General features: G+C 54.2%; 1 protein-coding gene across 4 annotated transcripts in view; it reads right to left on the bottom strand.

The window, feature by feature from the left end:
* The window catches only part of EPHB2 (EPH receptor B2), a 103,440-nt gene that overhangs the window by 28,174 nt on the left and 52,256 nt on the right, over positions 1-23,010 (bottom strand). For all 4 annotated transcript variants that reach the window (XM_050322171.1, XM_050322173.1, XM_050322172.1 and 1 more), the window contains exons 4-5: positions 4,386-4,541; positions 3,582-3,917 (exon numbers count right to left, since the gene is read on the bottom strand). In XM_050322171.1, the coding sequence (XP_050178128.1) occupies positions 3,582-3,917; positions 4,386-4,541 (492 nt within the window). The remainder of the gene's footprint in view (positions 1-3,581; positions 3,918-4,385; positions 4,542-23,010) is intronic.

Below are 23,010 nucleotides of genomic sequence, written 5' to 3'. Positions count from 1 at the left end.
CCCACCCTCCCCAGGGCTGGCACTCAGAACCTGCACAAGAAGTCACAGCCCCCTTGGGCCGTGTTTCCCAAGAGCAGCAGGAACACAGGAGCAAAAGGTGAGCTCTGGAGCCTCTCCATCAGCTCCCAGCACTGCACAGAACACAGGGATGGTGACACGTTGGGGGAGGGAGGTGCTGGCTCGCCAGAAGGGACTTTCCACCCCATTCATCATGGACAGGCTTTTGTTCTCTGCCCCAAGTCAGCTCCAGATGCACTGGAACAGGTTTGTGAAGCCCCCAAGGCAGGTGTGGGAAAAAAATGATCCTCGGACTCGTGGAGTAAATGATGAAAAGAGAAGCCTGGGAGTCAGCAGGTGGTGGGAGGAGAAGGGCATCTGCCAGGGATGGTGCAGCAGTGCAGCCCAACCCCTGCTCTGCCAACACTCTCCCCAACTGCCCACCACAGGAGCAGGGAGAGGATCCTGAAGAGCCAGCAGCTGGCAAAGCTCCTGCCATCTGCTGCAGATGGTCTCCAGTGGCAGGGGAGAAGGGATTTGGGCATGGCAGGATCTCTCCTGGGCACTCAGCACCGGCTGCTGCAGGCTGGGGGGGGGATGCAGTGAAGGCAACAGGTTGGGACAAGTGAGGGGAGGAGGGCAGCAAATGTCAAGCCACATCATGTTTTGGTGGCAGTGGGAGCTGCAGATGAGGGAAAGAGAAGAGGAAAAGGAGGAAAAAGCCAGGATGGTGATGTGGGTCCGTGGGAAGGGCAGGTCTGGATCTTAACTGGTGATAAGAGAAGCAGCCATGGGGATGTCAAGATTTCAGGAGGTTTGGAGACTGGGAGCAAACTGGCCAAATTGTAACAGAAATACACCCAGTGAAGTGGAGGATCTCAGGATCCTGCAGTGTCCTAGGGGGGCATCTCAGGACCTACAGTACCCCAGCAGTCACACTCCAGCTTGCTCTGCCACAGGGGCAAACCCTGCCCCAGCTCCTCCCCATGTGAGATCGCTCCAAAGCTCAGAAAATTTCTGCTTTTCCAGCTTTTTTTTTTTTTTGTCAGTTTTCTGCAGGAGAAATACCCCACCAGACCTTGAAACATCAAGAAGAGAGGCTACTTCTCATGGACCTCAGCAAGTCCCCCCAGTTCAGCCTGATGCTTCCCCACTCGGGTCACCCTGGTCTCCCATTCAGGCAGTTCCTGGACAGACTTCACAGAATCACTCCCAGCTTTAGCAGTAGTTTTCCAGATCAAATGTTTTCCTGGTGTCCTGACAGAGTCTACTGCATTTCCTTAGAAAATCAGCCATCTCCTTGGGAGAAGAAAAGGCAAGAAGAAGCTCCACGGACTCGAGCACAAGGACCTGATGGGCCGCCTGTCTCTCGATGGTTCATGTCAAGATGAGTTGCTTTCCTGAAAGGTGTTTCAGCTGAGACAGGACTGAATGTGAGGATAATTCCCATCCCTGGAGGTGTTCAAGGCCAGGCTGGATGGGGTTTGGAGCAGCCTGGTCTAGTGGAAGGTGCCCCCTGCCCGTGACACGGGGGTGAAACTGGACGAGCTTTTAAGTCCCTTCCAACCCAAACCATTCTGTGGTTCTCTGGTAAACAGACATTTCAACCCTTCGAGATAACTTCTGCAAACACTTCCCCAGGTCCTTGTTTCCCAGACAAACAATTCCTGACTGTAGCCAGCCCATACAGGGCGTGGCTGAACAGCATGAGGGGGAAAACAGGAGGTGCCACCCTCCTTGTGTCCAGAGGACGCTGCTGGGCACCCCTGGGAAGGAGGGAGCCAGCCAGATCTTCTGATGCACAGTGAAAGTGAGAAGATAAAAGCAAGACTTGCTGTGCCCCAGGCAGTACAACTCTCCCCTCCCTGTCCAGCCAGCAGCATAACTAATGTGACAAGCAAACAGCAACCTTGGAAGGCTGGTGAGAAGTTCTAGGCCTACCCATCTTATACCTTCACCTTGTCTGCTCCCCTGGCCCCTCTGTGCTCCTGCCTGCTGCGTTTGGCAGCAAAGCTCCTGGGCCGTGGCTGCAAGGGAATTGTTTTGGCTGAAGGTGAGGGGAAAAATCCTCCTTCCTGGTGCTTCTGCACTTCCCAGGATCTCTTTTGCTTCGTTGCTCATGGCTGAATTCCTCAAAGTTTGCACCAGGAGCAGGCTGGACTCTGTGCAGTCCCTGGACACCCAGAGGAGAGCGGAGCCTGGGTGAACCAGGGTGACTTTCCTTGCTTCCTGTAGGGTTAGAGAGGCCAGTGTGGGGGGCACTTAGCAGGGAGATGGAGCCCCAGCTGGCTGCTCAGTCCAGAGCCAGGGCTTCCACAGCTTCCCCAGGCTCATCCCTCCCTCTGCTCCCTCTCCTCTCCCCACAACACCCTCCATTCTCCTGTCCCAGCTCTGCCTTTGTGTCTGCAGCTTCTGTTACCAACTGCTAATGATCTACATCAAGGCTGCCAGGCGGTGTGGAGTGTAAGCAGAAGAATTCAGAGCCTCTAATTACAGAGGAATTAGCAAGCAGACAGTTAGTGTTTAGTGCTAATGAATAGATACATTAAGAGAGACATCACACAGGCTGAGAAGTGTGAGGCCTGATAATAAAGGAGTGTCAAACTAGGAAAACACAAGGAGGAGGATCCAGGGGACTGAAAAGGATTCGCCTGCAACTCAGCTCGCTGGTTTGGCTCAGGTGGAAGCATCCATGGTTAATACATGAAGCTTCAGGAACACCCAGAACTGGAAAGTATGAGCATGAAATGATGACTCAATAATGCAGGACCAGGGTGGGCAGGGGCAGAGCCCCTTCCCAGTCCCAGGCTGCATCATACCCACCCCATCTCCATCAGGGAAAGGAAGCTGAACTGGTCACTGTCCCAGATCTATTCCCCTCTCCTCTGTGTTCAGATCTGGCCCTGCTTCAGACCTTCCTTCAGACCTTCAGACCCCAAACCAGGGTTCAACACTCTCAGATCTGCCTTCAGGGCTTCAAACACATCCTCACTCTGAGCTCACAGCAGGTCAGAGGTCACCATGCTGGTTCATCCAGACATTTTTGCAGGTTCCCTCTATCCCCATGCTCTGAAAACGATGCCCAAGTGATGCCCACCTGCCCCACTGCTGCTTTAGCCCACCCAAACACCTCATCCTCTGCAGCCAGCACACACCAGTCTCCAGGCAGTTCAGTGGAAACACAACCACCACTGCCAGCTGCCAAATTCAGTTCTGAAGGTCAGGTGGTGTCCAGGGCAGGTTCAGAGGGACCACAAGAGTCTCTCCTGCTCCCACCCAGGCCTGTGCCTCACTGGCAGGCTTCCACCATCATCTGATTAATCCAAGCCCCAGCTGTTCCACTGCGGGGACAGGAAGGGCAGCTCTGCCTTGGGGCACACTCCAGCTTTTCACCGAAATAAGGGGGGATTTTCACACCCAGGGCTTGGGATTTATCCAGGAATCGCCAGGCACTCTTGGTCACCACCAACAACGTGACATCTCCCCCCACCTCTTCTCCCCTCCCAGCCCTGTTCACCCCAGCACTGACCAGGAGATGCCGCCCCACCCCTTCCCCGCCCTGCTGGGGAGCCAGGGACGCTCACCAGCCTGGTTGGTGGTGATGTTCACAGAGGCGAACTGCGGGGAGAAGGGGCTCTGGTCGGTGACGCCGTTGACGGCCTGGATCTCGAAGGTGTACTGGGTGTGTGCCAGCAGGTCGCTGATGTAGATGCGGGGCTCCGTCAGCCCCAGCTGGCGGGGGGCGAACTGCACGTTGTCCCCGCAGCGCGTGCAGGCCCCCCGGCCCGACCCGCAGCTCTTGCAGATGATGTTGTACACCAGGTCCTCCCGCCCCCCCGAGTCCCGAGGGGGGGTCCACTCCAGCATCAGGGAGGTCTCGTTCACGCTGGAGATGACGGCCTGGGGGGCGGAGGGGATGGCTGTGGAGGGAACAAAGGTGTCAGAGCCGGAGCGGTGCCCCTCGCTGCAGGACCAGATGCACCTCCCGCTCCTGATGCCAAGCAGGCACACACTGAGCCAAGTGCTTCTCCTGGGGTCAGGGATGTGTGGAGCAAAAGCTGGAGAGCCAGCAGCAAGAGTGGGAATAAAACCTGTCCTCTTATCCCAGGTAATTTGACTGTGTGACATCCCAAGGTTCTCCTCCAGTTATGGCCCCAGAGCGAAGTCACCCCACTGCCCAGAGCAGCACAAACCAGCCCAGGCTTCTGTCCCCTCTGGCCCAAAGTAGGACAGACCCACACCTGCAAAGCTCCTCTGGACAGGCCGCTTTGAGCCCCTCAGCCACCCCCCAAGCCCCACTGGGACAGATGCACTTGCCAAGCATCCCTTGATGAGCAGTTCCTTTCCCTCCCCTTCCTAATCCCTCCCAGTTGCCCAGACCCACATACTGGTGCACGGCATGTCCACGGGGTCGGCGTCCGCTCGGTAATATCCGTTCCGGCACACGCAGTTTGTGGCCCCTTCCGAGGTCGTCCGGCTGTTGATGGGACAGTGGACACACCCTTCATCCCCCTGGCTGGCCTTGAACGTCCCTGAGGGGCAGCCTGGAAGGGAACAGAGAGCAGTGGTGAGGAGGGGGCTGCGGGGGGGACACCCAGAGCCCGGCTGGGTGCTGCCAAAAACACCCCTTGGGGTTTTGCAGAGTCCAAACCCAAATCCTGACAATTGGAGGTGGACACAGTGGAGAAGGAGCAGCTGGTTTGAAGGCACCTGCAGAGATGGGTCCCCATGCAGACATCTCTGCCCCAACCACGAGCACGGAACGAGGACTGCAGGAATGCAAAGGGGAGTTTTAGCCCCTGTCACGTAAAAAGACACAAGTGGCTGTTCCAGGTCAGACCACGGTCACCAGAATCCTCTGCCCAGCAGTGACAGTGATTGAAGGGGGGTTATCTTGGATCTCAGGAGAAGGTCCTTCCCCCAGAGGGTGGTTGGGCACTGAACAGCTTCCCCAGGGCAGTGGGAACAGCCCCAAGGCTGAGAGAGCTCAAGGAGCGTTTGGACAACACTCTCAGGGACGGGGTGAGATTGTTGGGGTGTCTGTGCAGGGCTGAGGGTTGGACAGGATGATCCTTGTGGATGATCCCTTCCAGTTCAGGAAATTCCATGATTCTGTGACCACTCAAGGCACAGGACATGAGCCAGGCACACAGGTTGCCATCAGTACCTCCCCACCCTCCAACGATTCGTAGCTGTCTCAGGTGCAGGTTCTTCCCATTTCCCATGTGGGGTGTTCGTTTCTTGCACTCAGTTGTCCAGTCCCTTTTTTCATTCCCTGCAAATGTCCTGCACCCACAGAGCCCCGTGGTGCAGCCACATGCTGCATGAAGAAACTGCTGCCCTCTGCTTTGAAGCCACCAGCTGCCACTCCCGATGCCACCCCCCACTTCCACTGTCAAGGGACCCTCAATCACCATCCACCTTCTCCATGACACCACGGGTCCAAACTTCTGTCACGGCCCCATGCAAGTGGCATAACAACACTCACTATTTTATTCTCTTTTTGCCATAATCAACAACACCCAAATCACTTTTAACCACCAATGTACCTGGAGGGAAATAAGGCCAACTCCCAGTCTATCTCTGTGCAGGTGTGTGTGAATTTGTCTAGTGGAAGGTGACCCTGCCCATGGTAGAAGGTGAAACAAGACGGTCTTTAAGGTCTCTCCCACCCCAAACCATTTTGGGATTCCAGGATTTCACAAGCTGGGGTCGTTTTCTCCAACTTGTTATCACCTCAAGTCTACTGAATCCCAACTGCCTCCTCATTCCCTGGTCACACCATCTCATGAGGCCCTTCTGCAACTCTCTGCACCCAGCCTGACTTCACAACTCTGTGGATGTGGCACTTGGGAACACGGGTCAGTGGTGGCCATGGGCAGTGTTGGGACTCCATGATCTTAGAGCCCCCCACAGATGAAGAAGATGCTCCAACCTGTGTTAAACCCAGCAGGATGGGAGAGTGTAGCAGAGCAGATGGGTGATGAAAGCTGGACCTCTAATACAGCACTGACAGAGCCAGCACACGTGGCTAAAAACAGCACTGCAAGGCTTTCAACGCCACAGAGTCACCTTCCATGCCAGGGACCACCACTGCCCAGGGAAAAGCTTGCCCTGGAGTATTTCCCTGTGCTTCCTCCTGATGGTGACCCTCCCCTGCTGTTAATTCTGGGGCAGCCTGAAGAGCCTGGGGGGTGGCAGGTGCTTTCTGTGCTGAAATGAGTTTAAACAACTTCTCCTTCAGTCGCCTGCCAAGGCTTCCAGGAATGAGGCAGATCAGAAAACAGCCTGGGAAAAACACACACTCGAGGTTGCTGTAAGCAAGAGCCATTGCTGGGAAGCAGCCACTTTTTTCTTTTAGGGGAAAAAAAAAAAAAAAGAAGAAAGAAGAAAAAAAATGAGGGTTTTTTTTTCAGTTTTCATCTCCCTTCCTCCAAAATGCTCCTGAGTTTCAAATGAGAAAAGCTCTGTAGAAAAATTCCATCAGTGCCTCCTGCCTCATACGGTCAAAAGAGCTGTGGAAAAACTGGATTCTCCTCATGGTCCTGGATCTTTCCACCCTGTCCCTACGTGTTTGGCTCCATTTCTGCCTCTGTTCCCTCGGGACCAGCCCATCTCAGAGGGTGTTGAGCTGTCAGGAGAGGTGATGGCTGGGCAGTTCTCCATCAGCCAGGAGAGATGTGATGGTAGCTGAAATGATAACAGGGTCCCTGCACTAATACCAATATTTGAAACACCGTGAGAACAACACACAAAATTGCTCCAGTCTGACATCCAGGGCGAAACACAGGGTCGTTTGATCAAAGATGGTTTAAGACAGGGGCCTCTTTCACCTTCCTGAGGCTTATTCTAAAAATAACAACTTTCCTGTAAGGCTTCTTCTGCATCAAGATGGAGAGACACCCAAAAAATGCCCACGCTGTAGAGACATAGTGACTGACCCTAAGGGATAAAAACATTCCCCACATTTGCCCTGGCACAGGTCTATGGCTGGACAGGGGTAAAAATTGGGGCTGAAGGGTTGTTCTCCAGAAATACCGAGTTTGGGGCACTGAAACTCTTTGCAGGGGCCACCAACACAGAGCCAGAAGTTTTGGCAAGTCCCTCCCTCCCCAGGAGGTCCCACTTGGGATGAAACGATCCTGGAAAAATCAGCACTTCTCAAAAGATGAATGTTCTGAAATCATGTGGAAAGGCAGAAAAAATCACTGAAATTTGATGCAAAGACCTCTTTTAATTTATTTATTTTTCTCAAGTAATGACAACCCCCAGAAGTAAAATAAGCCAGCGTTGTGTTCAAAACTGTTCTGCTCCCTCCGGGTCTTCCCCTGGCTAAGAAGGCAGCTTTGCTTTTGGAATGCACCCAATTTCTTGTTTGCAGAGTAAACAGCAAATCAGGAGTGAAATCTTCACACAGTGGCTGAACCCCCTCCCGCCTGAACAGTGGGAATATTCCCACCTCGTGCTGCAGGAATCATGGAATCACAGACCATCCTGAGCTGGAAGGGACCCACAGGGATCACCCAGTCCAACTCCTGGCCTCGCACAGGACACTCCAACAATCCCACCCTGTGCCTGAGAGGATCACCCAAATACTCCTTGAGCCCTGGCAGCCTTGGGGCCGTGGCCACTGCCCTGGGGAGCCTGATCCAGTGCCAGGGGAGAAACCTTTTCCTGATATCCAGCCTGACACAGACATCAGAACATCCCAGGAGGTGACAGCAGCTTTGGGACGTGATGCTTCCCTTTAGGATTGCAGTGAGGGCAGGGACAGAGCACCCCTAGAAATCCCTGCTTGGAAAGAGGGAATTGAAACAGCAAAAGCACAGAAATTTCTACTTTATCCAAGAATCCTTAGGATCTGGGAGGCAAGGCCACCTCTGCAGCATCTGCTGCTGGAGGCAGAGCTGGCACCAAGCTTCCAGCCCTCCTGTGCCGGGGCAGCTCAGCAGGAAAAGGCATCCCATGGCTCAGCCTGAAGGAAAAGCCTTTGGCCAAACATCGCAGGAGGGGCCACAGAGGGGATCCCTGTTCCCTCCAGTCTCACTGCCTCTCTCTAACCAATGGTTTAATTAATCCAGCCTGAGCTGGGCAGGCTCCAAACAGGCATCCCAAGCTGCCCTGGCCTCCAGAGCCCACCCCAGCCCCCTCCTGCAAACAGCTCTGATCCATCAGCTCCCTCCTGCAATAAAAGCTCCTAAAACGGCACCTTCAGCCGACAGCTCTGAGGGAGGAAGGGTCCTCCTCGCCCCCTCTGCCTGGCTCTGTTTATCCTGGCACAGGGATCCCTCCACTCCAGTGAGGCATTTTAAAGGGCTGATGGAAACCAGGCAGTCCCAGCTCTGTCAGGATCCGCCAGGAGCCTTGAATTCCCAGCCTTATCTCTCCTCTGCCTCCCTCCTCCCTCCGGGCCCAGAGGTAGGGGCAGCAGCACATCCTGCCTCTCCCCCTCCTCCACAGACAGGACACCCGAAAATGGGGAAATCACTGGGTTTTAAGAGTCCATAAGACCCCAGAAAGGCTTTTTTGGGAGGAAAATCTTGTGGTTTTAAGAGTCTGTAGGACACCAGAGTGTCTTTTTTTTGGCCAGTCTTTGGGTTTTAATGGTCCATAGGAATCCTTCTGGGGGATGTCTTTGAGTTTTCAGCATCTGTAGGACACAGAAGAATGTTTACAGGGGGAAAATCTTTGTGTTTTAATAATTTGTAGGACACTGAAGGGTCTTTTTGAAGGGGAAAATCATTGGGTTTTAAGAGTCAGTAAGATCCTGGAGAGACTTTTGGGGGAAATACTTGGATTTTAAGAGTCTGTAGGACACTTAAGCCATTTATGATGTTGCCCTGTGAAGAACTATTACATCCAACCAGCTCTGAACACCCCCCTTTTTTCCTTTCACCAACCACACCCTTTTTTGCAAGAAAAGGTGAGCGTTGCAAAGACACTGTCACTTTTCCTACATTCTGCCCCTTGTGCCTTGATCCTTGCTTTCAGTTCTGCATCCAAATGGTCTCACTTTGTCTCTCCCCTGTGAATTTGTCCTTTCTCTCCTTGTTCCTGTCCCCTGTCCCACACAGGATGGTGTTTATGCCCTTAGGGAAAGGCTGAACTCAGGACAACCCAAAAATGGGGAAATCATTGAGTTTTAAGAGTCCATAAGACCCTGGAAAGGCTTTTTTGGGAGGAAAATCTTGGGAGCAACTCTGCCACCGCCTTTGGATCTGCTCCCACCTCTGCCATGGTCTGTCCAGCCTGGGGAGTGCTGGAGGGAAGAGGACTCCTTGAGGAGGCAGGTGGTGACACCCAAGCCCCTTGGACATTGGAGTTGGCTGTCAGCCTGGAAAGGGCAAGGATCTGGGACCTGCAGGTGCCAGCCCTCTGCACTTGCCCTTCCTGGGGCCACACAGGTCCTCCAGATTCCTTCCTGATGAATTTAATTAGTGGCCTGTGCTGTTACCTCATGCTCGAGATAAGCAATTAATGCCATTGCCAGGTGCTGTCACTGCCAACAGCTCTGACAGCGTTTAGAGAGCAGAGGAGAGAAACACAGGAGGGAAAACAGGGTTAAATGAGATTAACTGGAGGGGAATGTGCTCAGGCACCTCTGTGATGTGGATTACAGAGTTGTCAATAGAGGGAGAAGTCCCAGAGCAAATGTTCCCGTTTAACCCCATCGTTCTCCTCAGGACAGGAATGGAAGCAGACAACACAGGCTGAAAAATCATCCTCCTGGATGCCTTTTGGACACCACAGGACAACCAGCAGTGCTCATCACACCAAAGCCAGGCAGTCACAACCCCCCTGCTTTTCTGAGAGCATCCCAGGACAGCCTGAGGCAGGACCAGCCTCACCCCAACCCTGGCAGCTCTCTCCCAGTGCCACCAGCAGCAGGGCTGAGCCTTGCCTGGGAGAGGCTTCGTGTTGGGGGCTCCCCAGCAAATCCCTCCCCCAGCTTCTCTGGGGTTCACAAGGTCACCTCCCCAGCAGCTCCACTCCCAGGCTGCAGCACCTGGTGAGCCCAGCACACCTGTGGGCACACACACACACACACCTGGGAGCCCCCCTCCTGCTCTGGGGGGCACATCCATCAGCACTGACGGGATTCAGCTGTCAGGGAGAAATGCCAGGAATTTCTTACCTGCCCGGTCAGCTCTTACATCATCGGCCTGGTTCGGCCTCCCCAGCCCCTCTTAAAGAGAAATGGAATTCTCTTAAAGAGAAATAATCCAGCATTTGTGCTGCCAAGGCTGTGTAGTGGACATGCGAGGGGAGAGGACTTCCCTGTTCCTGGGTGGGGTCGGGCTCTGCTCCCACAGAACAGGCAACTGGACAAGAGGAAACAGCCTCAAGTTGTGCCAGAGAAGGTTTAGGTGGGATGTTAGAGAACATTTCTTCACAGAAAGGGTGGTCAGGCACTGGAACAGGCAGTGGTGGAGTCCCCATCCCTTGAAGTGTTCCAAAAACCTGTGGATGTGGCACCTGGGGACGTGGGTTAGCAGTGGGCCTGGCAGTGCTGGAGGGATGGTTGCACTGGGTGATCTTAGAGGGCTCTTCCAACCTAATGATTCCATGATTCTGTGCAGAGGAGACATGGATCTGGATGTTCATCATGCTGCTGTAGACCACAGGTGGCTGCAGCCCAAAAACTCCGCTGCTCCATCCCTGGAAGTGTCCAAGGCAAGGTTGGACAGGGCTTGGAGCAACCTGTGACATGTGGAAGGTGTCCCTGCCCATGGCAGGGGGTGGGATGAGCTGAGCTTTAAGACCCCTTCCAACTCAAACCCTTCTGTGCTTCTGTGATTTTATTCTGATGTTTTAGAGATGCTTTTCAGGCCACCAGCACATCCCTTTTCCCCTCAGTGTAAACACTGCGGACTCACAGAGCGTCTGCTCAAACCCTGAGCCAGCTTTCTCCAAGTGGTCTCCAGAAGAATTTAGGACTTGCACAGTCTGTTACTTTGTTTGGTCTTGTTTAAATGTTTCCCAAAGCTCCTGCCTGGGAGAGCTCTGCCTGGGGAGGGAGGTATTTTAACCATTGCAGGAGCAGCTCCCGAGGTTTTAAGGCAGGGAAAGAAGCAAACCAAGCGAGCAAGTGGTGACATCAAAGTTGCACCGATGGAAAACCCCCTAATCCTATAAACCCTTCCTGCTTTAATTGGTGTTAAAACAAAGATAATCTTATCTCAGCCCTATAAAAGAAGGGATAGGACGTTCTCTCTAAAAGCCTCTCTAAAAGCCCTCGTAAACTTGACAAACATTCCCTGTTTCCAGCCCGAGGAGAACGGCTTTCATCCTAAAGGAAACAGGAGAGTAAAAAGGGAGCTTTCCCTGGACAAGAGCCCTTCAAGTGGAGGGTGTCCCAGCCCTCCTGGTCCTGGTGCAAATCCAGAGTCACCCCCCTGGCACCACGGGACTGCTGGGGACGGGCACAGACCCTCCCAGAAGCAGACACAGACCTGGGGGACCAGAGCAGGCAAGAGCCCTGGGAAGGGGGGGTTGGGGGGGTGGGCATGTTTAATCATGACACTTTAACTCAGCACCCAGTTTGGACACGTTTAAAACCACGCCAGTTGGTTTGGCGCCAGCAGCCGCTTTCCAGATGACAACATTGCTCTGTGTCAGCCCTGGGTGCTGAGCAGGGCTGGCAGAGGGCGATTAGAAATGGGTTTTTACGGTGGTTTAAGCCACTGAGAGGGGGGAGGGAGGGTCGGGGAGCTGCACAGTAACTTTCTCTCCTGACCTGAAATGAGCAGAGAAGCTGTGGGGAGGCAGCAGGGCATGGGGAGGGTGGTCACACACTGTCCACCTCCGCTCCCCAGAATGCCCTGAAGGATGGTGAAAGGCAAAACACGGGCAGAACCAGCCTTCCTCCAAAAAAATCCCTCCAAGTCCCAAACTCGTCCAGTTTGGGGCTCCCCAGTGCAAGGAAGGCACTGGAGAGACTCAGGGAAGGCCACCAGGACTGGAGCACATGGTGGGAGAGGAGAGGGTTAGGTGTGAGCCTGGAGAGGAGAAGGCAAAAGAGAGACCTTGCTGCTGCCCTCAGGGTGGTGGGAAGAAAGGAAAGAAGGACAAGACTCAAGCTGGCACATGGGAAATTCCACCTTGACACAACAAGAACATTTTCCCCACGTGGGAGGTCAAGTATGGGAAGGAGGGATCAGAAGTACAAGGATCTACATCCTCAGAGACAGTCCAAAGCCTCTCCCTGGGAACTGAGATTCTCTCCTGTCCCTCCTGCTGCCTACACCCAACAAAGCTTCCACTTTTCAAGGTGCTTGTAGGAGCAGTCTGGGGGAAAAAAATCAAAATCCACTCTTCCCTTTGCTAAATCGGTCCCAGCTGAAGCGAGTGGCCCTTCCCCAGAGCAGAGCCCCCTCAGTGCTGTCCCCACGCTCGGCTCACGGGTGGCAGTGCCAGCCTGTGGCTCCAGCTCTGCCTCAGAACTCCATCTGGCCCTGCCACCTCGGATTCCCTCACGTCCCAGCAGCCACACTTCTGGTGCTCGGACGTTTTCGAGGCTTCCCTGACAACCTGAGCCGAAGCAGCTCCATCGGGCCGGGTTTGAAGTGCAGGCTTTGTTCCTGCAGGGGAAAAAAGCAGGAATAAACCAAAATCACCCCGTCTGCAGGCACCTGATCTGCCAAAAAGCTGGGGCTCCGTTGAAACAGGTCCGTCCTGAGTGGAATCATTAAGGTTGTAAAAGCCCTGTAAGATCATCAAGTGTAACTGTTAACCCAGCACTGCCAGGGCCACCACTAACCCACGTCTCCAAGTGCCAAATCCACGTGTTTTTGGAACGCTTCCAGGGATGGGGACTCCACCACTGCACTGGGCAGCCTGTTCCAATGCCTGACCATCCCTTCTGGGAAAAATTTTCCACAGTGTTCCACCTAAACCTTCCCTGGCACCACTTGAGACCCTTTCCTCTCGTCCTGCCCCTTGTTCCCTGGGAGCAGAGCCCGACCCCCACCTGGCTCCCCCATCCTGTCAGGGGGTTGGAGAGAGTGAGAAGGTCCCCCATCAGCCTCCTCTTCTCCACAGGCTGAGCATCTCCAGCTCCTTCACCCACCCCTGGTGCTCCAGCCCCTGGGCCAAGGAAGTCCAAGAAGGAAGACACATCCCTGTAATCAACACATGGATTTTTGACAGCAAACAGGGAATATGATGTGGGGCCATAGACCAAAACATGAGAAAACTACTGTAACCTCCAGCTCTTCCCAAACAGCAGGTCCTGGGGATGAGAACCAGCAGCATGGCCATGCCAAGATCAACCCTGTGCCAGGGACATGCATGTAAGGAAAGTTAAAGCAGGGATTTAATATATTATTTTCTAGGAAGCATTTTATAAAGCACAACTGTAAGGACCTCCCCAATACATGGCTGAGCACATGCCCAGAAACAATTCCTACCATCCACATTCCCTCTGCACTCAATGCCTCAAATGCAGCACTGGGGGTTGGGAGGGATCAACATCAGAGGCAAAAGGCTGAGCCCTCGGTCCCCTGGCTCCCATTCCACTGATAACTTTCCCCAAAAGGATGCTCTGATGAGGGAAAACCAGCAGCAAATAATTATCTGTCTGAATCCATCAGGAGCGGGGCTGCATGGTGGGATCTGAGAGCCGAGCGTGCCGGAAAACAGATGGGAAGAGGCAATTTTCAACAGCTCATAATTCCCATAATTCGGGTGGGTTTTGCCCCTCCATCCATCAAAATGCACCTTCCACATTTGGATGCTTTCCTCCAACCAGATTTCCTACTTCTAAAACTCCCAGATTTTCGTACTTGAGGTGGAAAAGCTGTTCTGACAGAAGGTTGGGAGATGCTGGCTGGTGTCAGCTCTGCGAAGGTTCAGCTCAGCTCCTGCCTCTGTGCATTTAAAAGCAGCTCTCAGAAAATCAGGGTCTTTCCAGCTTCCTGGATTTCCAGGACTCTCCCACCACGCTCAAGGGCTGGCTGCCAGCCCTGGGCATGAGCATGGAACAGGTTCCCAGAGATGCCAGGAAAGCCACCAAGGACAGAGAGTACAAATAAACCACTGTGAATAATAACCAAAATAGCCTCAAATAAAGTTGCTGCTGCCCCCAGGAAAAGGCAATTTTTTTTTTTTTTTTTTCAGTGAAAATTAATTTTGGACAAGAAATGACAGTGAAGGAGTAAAAATGCACCTTAAAAAGTCATGAACTGGCAGCAGTGGCTTTAAATTAGTCCAGCATGAAATACAGTAAAAGCAGTGGGAAAAAAACAGGGCCTGTAAGATTAACAGTAACAGGATGGAAATCAAGAACACAAGGAAAATGAAGCCACAGAAAAGAGCTGGGCCTGCCCCCAATATATGGCAAAATCATCTACAGTGACACAGAAAGAAAGGAATATTTACTCACACAGTGCGTGCACAGAGAGGGATTGTTTCATAACCAGCACTTTCCCAAACTTTTCCACTGCTCCTGGAAATAGGAGGAATATCAGCTCTGGGCTCCCAGCATCGGGCAGGATTAGACAACTTGTACCCCAGAGCTGTGATGCAACTGAAATCAATTCCAGACACACTGATCACACCAAGGATGTCCAGGGGTGGGAGGCTCTCAGCTCTCCTGGCCAAGGTGATGGCACCATGGGACATGAAATAAAGTCCCCTGAGGTGTTTCCTTGGTGTTGTCTCACTCTGAAGGGTGGGATCAGGCACTGGGAGTGCTGGGGAGCCTCCCAGCCCCGTTCTGCACAACGTGGGTCTGAGCAGCACGTGCCACACAAAGAAACCAGGATGGAGAACAGGGAGGAGGCTGGAGGAAACAGGTGGAGTGGGATAGCCTGGCATGGAGCTGCAGCAATGGAGCTGTGAGATCCTCGGGTGGAGAAGACCCTCCACTCTGCTCTGAGAACCCTCCCTGTAGTGCTGCATCCAGCTCTGGGGTCCTCAGCACAGGAAGGATGTGGAGCTGCTGGAATGAGAACAGAGGAGGCCATGGAGATGCTCCAAGGGCTGCAGCCCCTCTGCTCTGGATCAGGCTGGGAGAGCTGGGGGGTTCACCTGGAGAAGAGGAGGCTCCTGAGAGCCCCTTCCAGGGCCTAAAGGGACTCCAGGAGAGCTGGAGAAGGACTGGGGACAGAGTAGGGCCCAGAGGGGTCCCAGGAATCGTTCTCCAGGGGACTTCACTGCCTTTCCCCCAGGAAACCCGCAGCTCCCAAAGCCCAGGGCACGGCTGTGGTGCTGACACCAGGATTTCCTCTGTCTGCAGAGGAGAGGGGTGGGGAAGCAGCTGGGTTATTTGGAAGAGGGGTTGTGGTTGGAGAAGGGTTTTCTTCAAAGCACGAGGCTCCTGGAGCAGCTCCAGGCAGGGCTGGGAGCAGGACAGATGGCAGAGGCCCCGCTAATCCAGACGGGCAAGCCAAGCCCAGGACTGTGCAGCTCCCTGGGATGCTGCCAGGCCTGAGCTCCTGCTTTGAAGGCCCCATTGGCTCATACAGATTAACCCAGCCCCTGAGAAGGTCCCGTGGGGAGACACTCCTGTTTGGGAAGATTTGAGCCCTGACTGATGAAGGATGTGGGGCTGGAGCAGGGGAGTGAGACTGGAACCAGGCTGGAGAAAGGGACTCCAGGAGAGCTGGAGAAGGACTGGGGACAGAGTAGGGCCTAGAGGGGTCCCAGGAATCGTTCTCCAGGGGACTTCACTGCCTTTCCCCCAGGAAACCCGCAGCTCCCAAAGCCCAGGGCACGGCTGTGGTGCTGACACCAGGATTTCCTCTGTCTGCAGAGGAGAGGGGTGGGGAAGCAGCTGGGTTATTTGGAAGAGGGGTTGTGGTTGGAGAAGGGTTTTCTTCAAAGCACGAGGCTCCTGGAGCAGCTCCAGGCAGGGCTGGGAGCAGGACAGATGGCAGAGGCCCCGCTAATCCAGACGGGCAAGCCAAGCCCAGGACTGTGCAGCTCCCTGGGACGCTGCCAGGCCTGAGCTCCTGCTTTGAAGGCCCCACTGGCTCATACAGATTAACCCAGCCCCTGAGAAGGTCCCGTGGGGAGACACTCCTGTTTGGGAAGATTTGAGCCCTGACTGATGAAGGATGTGGGGCTGGAGCAGGGGAGTGAGACTGGAGCCAGGCTGGAGCAGGGGGTGCATGTCCCAGCCCTCTGCTGATGTAATCCTCACCAGTGGAGTGCAAAACACTGAAATTCCCCAACCTGACACATCCTCACCGTTCATCCCAGCAGGGCACGTGCTGCAGAGCAGGGATGTTAACAAGGAATTGCCTTATTGGTAGGGGAGAACCTCGCTGTTCTCTACAACTGCTTGTAAGGGGGTGGTTGTAAGGTGGGGTTGGGCTCTTCTCCCAGGGAACAAGTGAGGGGACAAAGGGAAACAGCCTCAAGTTGTGCCAGGCAAAGTTTAGACTGGATATTAGGGAAAATTTCTTCATGGGAAGGGTATTGGCACAGGCTGCCCAGAGCAGTGGTGGAGTCACCATCGACGGAAATATTCAGGAAAGGTCTAGATGTGGCACCTGGGGACATGGTTTCGTGGTGGCCCTGTCAGGGATGGGTTAACAGATGGACTTGGTGATCTTAGAGGGTTTTTCCAACCTGCTCCTGCTCCTTTTGGCTCCATCTGCAATGCCACAGAACCTGCTTTCCCACACAAAGGCAATGTCATAGGCAAGGACATGTGAACTGACTGCAGTCAGCTTGAAAGGCAGAGAGCCCTGCTTGGCAGGACAGGACCCTGCTCTGCAATCAGCAGCTCTGCCAGGAATAAACACAAACTCCTCTGGCATCTTTGGGGTGCTCTGCTCTTCCTATCTGGTGACAGGACAAGGAGGAATGGCTTCCCACTGCCAGAGGGCAGATGTGAGGGTGGGCAGGCCCTGGCACAGCTTGCCCAGAGAAGCTGTGGCTGCCCCTGGATCCCTGGAAGTGCCCAAGGCCAGGTTGGATGGGGCTTGGAGCAACCTGGGCTGGTGGAAGGTGTTCCACGGCAGGGGGTGGGAATGAGATGAGCTTTAAGTTTCCTCCAACCCAAACCATTCTGGGATCCTGTGATTGATTCTTCCAGGCAATGAACAGCAAACCCGAGCAGGCACAGAAACTCCAAGGTAACACCAGCTCCTCACACCACAGAACGACCCCAAACCAGCACCCTGAGAGGGCTCAGGGGCATCTCATGATGTCCCTCAGCTCTGTGACCCCCTGTCCTGCCAACACAACAATGTGGGGCCCAGCAGGTTCCCCATCCCTGGGAAAGCACAAGCACCTGAGCAGGGCAGCCCCACTGCCCCCCTGTGCTGGCCACCACTGCCCTCCAGTCCATCCCAGTACAGGCAGTGCCGTGGTACTGGAACCCAGATGCTCCCAGGACTGCCCTCGCTGGTCTAGAGCTGAAAATTAAATTAAAACCGCGACAGGGACAGTTAATTAAAGCAGATTAGTGCGAGACTAATTAGGGACGCTGACACTGCAACCACCGAGCTCTGCGATGTTAATTAGCTGTTCATTAATGTCAGCTCCCTGTTCAGTACAGAAATATGAACCTGCTGATCTCCTGGGCTTCACACACAGCAGAACCCACGGGATTACCTGGTCACCTCCTCTGAGGGGATGTCCAGCCTCCGTCACCGCCCCGAGAGACACTGTCACCTGTGAGACCCTCAGTGCCACCAACAGAGACCCTCACTGTCACCACCACCAGTGAAACCCTCACTGTCATCACCAGCTACAGTGACACTCTTTACCACCACCAACAGAGACCCTCACTGTCACCACCACCAGTGAAACCCTCACTGTCATCACCAGCTACAGTGACACTCTTTACCACCACCAACAAAGACCCTCACTGCCACCACCAGTGAGACCTGGGGGGGGCAGGTAGAGGGTTACACACGGCACAGGTGGAGCTACAGGGAGCACAGAGGTTGTAGGGAGCACACAGGCACTGCAGAGAGCACACACTGCCTGTAGCAACCCCAGACACAGCTGTAGGAACCTGAGACATGGTTGTAGGAACCCCACACCTGGTTGTGGGAACCACAGACACGGTTGTAGGAACTCCAGAAATGGTTGCAGGAACCCCACATCAGGTTGTAGGAACACCACACCTGGTTGTAGAAACCCCACACCTCACTGTAGGAGCCCCACAGCTGGTTGTAGGAAACCCACACTTCATTGTAGGGACACCACAGCCGGTTGTAGGAACCCCATAGCTGGTTGTAGGAGCCCCACAGCTTGTTGCAGGAACCCCACAGGTGGTTGTAGAAACCCCACACTTCATTGTAGGGACACCCACAGCTGGTTGTAGAAACCCCACAGCTGGTTGTAGGAACCCCACAGCTGGTTGTAGGAACCCCACAGGTGGTTGTGGGGAGCCCACCCAGCGACTGCACAGAGCACAGTAGGGTTGTGCAGGGCACACACTGGGGGGCAGGGATAACACAGAGGGGTGCAGGGAGAACAGAGGGGGCTGGGGGAGCTCCACCAGTGGCTCTCAGGCTGGTCCCACTCAGTAGCACAGGCCATTGGTACTGTGCACCCCACTCCACCCTCATCCTGCTGACCCCAGCCCACACACAGTCCTACAGCTACACCCCCACAGGACCTGCCTGCCCCTCACAGCCCCCACAAGGGTCCCAGGGACACAGGAGTCCTCCTGTGTCTGGTGACAGTGACAGTGGTGAGCTGTCACCCAGAGGGAATGCTCCTGCAATCGAGCATCTCCCAGAGATACTCCAGCTGCCAGGCTGAACCAGCCCCAAAACCTTGCACATTCCTCAGGCATGGCCACATTTCCCGCCACACACTCAGAACCAAGCTGCACCTTCACATCCCACCATAGGAAACACACGAGGATGCTCAGACCTTCTCTAACTCAGGTTCTGCAGCACTGCAAAAACCCTTTTGGATGATGCACCAAACCAGCACCATGGATGATGCACCATCAGCACCCTGGTCTAGTGGAAGGTGTTCCTGTCCATGGCAGGGGGTGAAATTAAATGAGATTTAAGGTCCTTTCCCGCCCAAACCATCCTGGGATTTAGCCAGCTCTGGAGCAAAAAGGTGTCTCCTGTGGTTGGTGCAAACTGGTGATGGGGTGGGAGCTAAGTGGGGAACTTCCTAATGGGAAGCAATCAGACTCCAGTGCTCCTCCTCCCCCAGAGCGTATTTTAGAGCTTTCAGAAAGAAACAAAACTTGTTTATCTTAACGCTAATCAATTTATAGCAATCAAAATAAAACCCATTAGGAGCCATTCTCCATTTGAATTTCAAAGAGGCTCCTGACCCCAGGAGGCTCCCAGCTGATTGATTAGAAATTTCTGACACTAATGTGTGTCTTCGAAGGGTCCGGTGTGGCTTTAATTCCTCTCTCCTGAGACACTGATCGTGTGTTAACATCTGTCAGCCCCTTCCTGCACTTAGGGGAGGGGAAAATTCATGAGCACATGGAGTTGCCTGGCACAGCTGGGGAGAAGGCGGCATTTGCTGGCTTAAACAGCTTCCAGGAATCCCAGGGGGCAAATCATTTGCATGATCCTTTTCTCCTTGGGTGAAAAAAAAAGAGCTGGAGTGCACCAAGAAATGAAAAGCAGCGATACAGAGCAGGGGCAGAGGGTGGAAGGTTGGAGCTCAGGGCTGGGATTTGGCTTTTGCATCCCAGCTTTGCCCCTGACTCCTTGTGTCCCTCAAAACCACAGGAACCGCAGGATGGGTTTGGGTTGGAAGAGTCCTTAAAGATCATCGAGTTCCAACCCCCCCTGCCAGCCCCCCTACACCTTCCACTCAGCCCTGACTTCCTCCAGAAAAATCCCAGGTGGCATCTGGCACAAGGGAAACAAAAAATCTCGAACCTGAGACACACTCCCATTGTTCCAAAGCTTGTCTTTTTAACCACATTCCCACTTAGGAAATCGTGACCTTCACTTTTGCTGGGCAGGAATTTGTACCCTTCAAGGTGTTCTGTGACTCAAACTGGACTGGGTTAATCCTGGGCATTCCCTGGGCAAACCTCTGGGCAATCCCAGTCCCCCTCTGCACGAGGGAAACGGGGAAACACAAACAGCAATGAAATATATAGGAAATATATAGGAAAGGTGATTTTTATCTGCAGCTGGAGACAGATGTAGAGAGGAGCCTTCATCCTCCAGAATGGAGCACGCTTGGTCCATCAGTGGTTTGTAACATGGTGACAACCTGGGGACAGGGTTAAAGCACAGAACCCCCAGTCCTGGCACAGGGGACATTTCCTGCCTGGAGGGCATCACCCTGCTGACCACAGCCCCCTTTGCTGGAGCTGGGCACACATGGCTGGGCAAAAAAGAGCATTTTTTTTTGATGGGGAAATTGAAATAATTGACCCAAACAGTGGAGGGATCTGACCAATTACCCCCCCCCCCATCTCTTTGTGTGAAAATTACCCCCCCATCTCTTTGTGTGATGCAGAAAAGCTGAGGGTGCCCAAACATAAAGGCTCAGGGTACATCCCTGGGGGTGATCCACGGGGGGACAGAACAGGAACAGCGTAATCCCCCCCACGCATTTTCCATCTGTACAAAGAAAAGGGGTGCAGAGGCGGTGGGAGGAGAAGGGGTAAAATCTGTCCAAGCAAGGAGGAAGCAGCAGGAGCAGCAGGCAGAGCCTCCCTGCTGCCTCCACCCCCGCTCCCAGTGACATCCATCCCCTCTGCGGGTTCCCAGGCGGGACCAACTGCCTCTCACTTTCAGCAGATTAAAGCAGCTAATCTAGTTAATGAAGGCAAATCAGTCCAGTGGTGCTGCTCTCCCCTGCAGCAGGGTCACTGGAGCAGAGCTCTTCATCCCTGCCTGGAGCTCCTGGGGAGGATGCAGCATCCCAGTGTGCCAGGCTGGGCTGTCCCTGCCCCGATGGGTGGGCAAGGTCAGTGAGTGTGTGAGGATGCCCTGGGACCAACAGGAGCCTTCAGCCTCTGCCACATCCCATCCAGGAGGCAATCAGCCAGGATCACCCTGCTGGCTCTGGGTGCAGGATGATGAACCTGAGGGACGTGGAAAATTGGTCTGGGGGTGGCTGGAGCAAAGCTGCTTGGGAAGGGGAGGGACGCAGCAGCGGGGCAGGGGTGCGGTGGGTCCTGTGGGGTTGTCTGGGGTCAATGCATTACAGACACCCCCCAGGCTGGGGGGAGGTGTCCCTGACTGTGGCAGGGGGTAGAACAAGATGGTCTTTAAGGTCCCTTCCCACCCAAACCAGCCTATGACCCACAGGAACCCGGGAGGGAGGGGAAGGGGGTCTCTCCACTGCTGACACTGGTGGGAGGAACTGCTGCTGCCACAAGGTCACACCCCTTTGGACACCTCCCTCCTTCTCCACCGGTATCTCCAGCTGGGCAGCCCCACGGTCACAGCTCCAGCACCCAATGCCCATGGGATGGGAGGCACGGGAAGGGCTGTTGGCAGTGTCCCCCCCAGCAGGAGCTGCCAGCCTGGACCAGGGTCCAGCTTCAGAGAGGACACTGCCTGTGCTCTCCCAGGCACTGCTGGGCCTTTTCAGCTCCCCTGGGGCTGGGCCCTCCACAGCCTTGCACAGATTTGGGCACTGGGGCCCTGCCCTTCATGCAGGTGCCCTTTGATGACCCTCAGCTAAAGCCCAGCACTCAGCAAGGAGCCAGCTTGTTTTCCATGCTCCAAAACGTGGAGAAGTCCCTCACTGCATGAGCTTGCTCTAGTGGTTCATCACTAAGAAACACATGCCTAATTTTTTTAATTTGTTTAGCTTCAGTTTAACCCTACCAGTTCTTGTTATCCCTCCCTCTGGCAGATCAAAGAGCCCTTTGGAGCCTGGGATTTCCTTTGGTAATCATCTCACCTCCTAATCTTCTTTGTGAGAAGCCATTGAGCTCTTTCAGTCCCTCGTGGAAGGACGTTTTCCACAGCTCTTGGGACCACATTTGTCCTTCCCTGCAGCATCCTCCAGGTTTATTTTTCATATCCCACTTGCAGAGCAGGGAGGGCTGCTCACCTGGTGGCATTTTTCTGACCTCAGGCTACAGGACAGGCAAATTTTGCATTTAACTTCTTCATACGAAGCCTTGCACGACCTCCCAGACCTCCTCACTTGCTGCTTATGGTTTTATCAGCAGAGATTTTCCACTCCCTGCCAGGTGGAGGGCTGGCTCTGGGTGCTCTTGTCCCCTCATGTACCTGAGGAGCATATTTAGAATCACAGAATAGAATCACAGAATTCCTCAGGTTGGAAAAGTCCTCTAAGATCATGGAGTCCAACCTGTAACCCAGCACTGCCGTGTCCACCACTAAACCATGTCTGCAAGTGCCACATCCACACGTCTTCTAAATCCCTCCAGGGATGGAGACTCCACCAGTTCCCTGGGAAGACTGTTCCTGTGTTTGACAACCCTTGCAGGGATGAAATTTTTCCTCATATCCAATCTAAACCTCCCCTGGCACAACTCGAGGCCTTTCCCTCTCGTTCATCACTCATCATTTGAGGAGCAATCCCAAGACCTCAGCCTGGCTTCAGCACTGCCCCAGGGTCTGTCCATCCATCTCCAGAGCAGAGGTGCTGCTCGGATCAAGCTGGATCCATGGTCCTGGCACATACATGAGCATCCTTGGCATCCCAGCAGGGATGGTGGGAAGGGACCTCTGAGGTCTCCAGGCCCCTCTCCAGCTCACAGAAGGGCTAATGCCCTAAATGAGGGCAGCCAAGCCTTGGAAAGCCCTGGGATGGGGATCCTCAACCTCTCTGGGGAACTGTCTCTGCTTTTCCAAAGCCTGTTCTGAGCCTCTCAAGCTGCACTGTGTGGCTGCTGTTCCCTCCTACAGGATCTGGCACCACTGATGGGGGCTTGGCTCCATCCTTTACTGCCCCACACAGAGCTGTGTTGAGACCCCTTCTCGGGTTTTTTTCTTTACCAGGTTCTCTCCACGTGAAATCAGCTCCTGCCAAGCTCCAGCCACATCCCTCCACTGTTCCACACTGCACATGATCCAACCCTGCTCTGCCAGCTGCTCAGGAGTTGGGAAAGAGCCCCCTGGGACACGA

Source organism: Myiozetetes cayanensis, unplaced genomic scaffold (genome assembly GCF_022539395.1).
Source record: "Myiozetetes cayanensis isolate MyiCay16 unplaced genomic scaffold, myiCay2020 scf28, whole genome shotgun sequence".
Classification (NCBI taxonomy): Eukaryota; Metazoa; Chordata; class Aves; order Passeriformes; family Tyrannidae; genus Myiozetetes; species Myiozetetes cayanensis.
The sequence above is the reverse complement of the archived record's forward strand: the minus strand, read 5'-3'. Positions and strand labels throughout refer to the sequence as shown.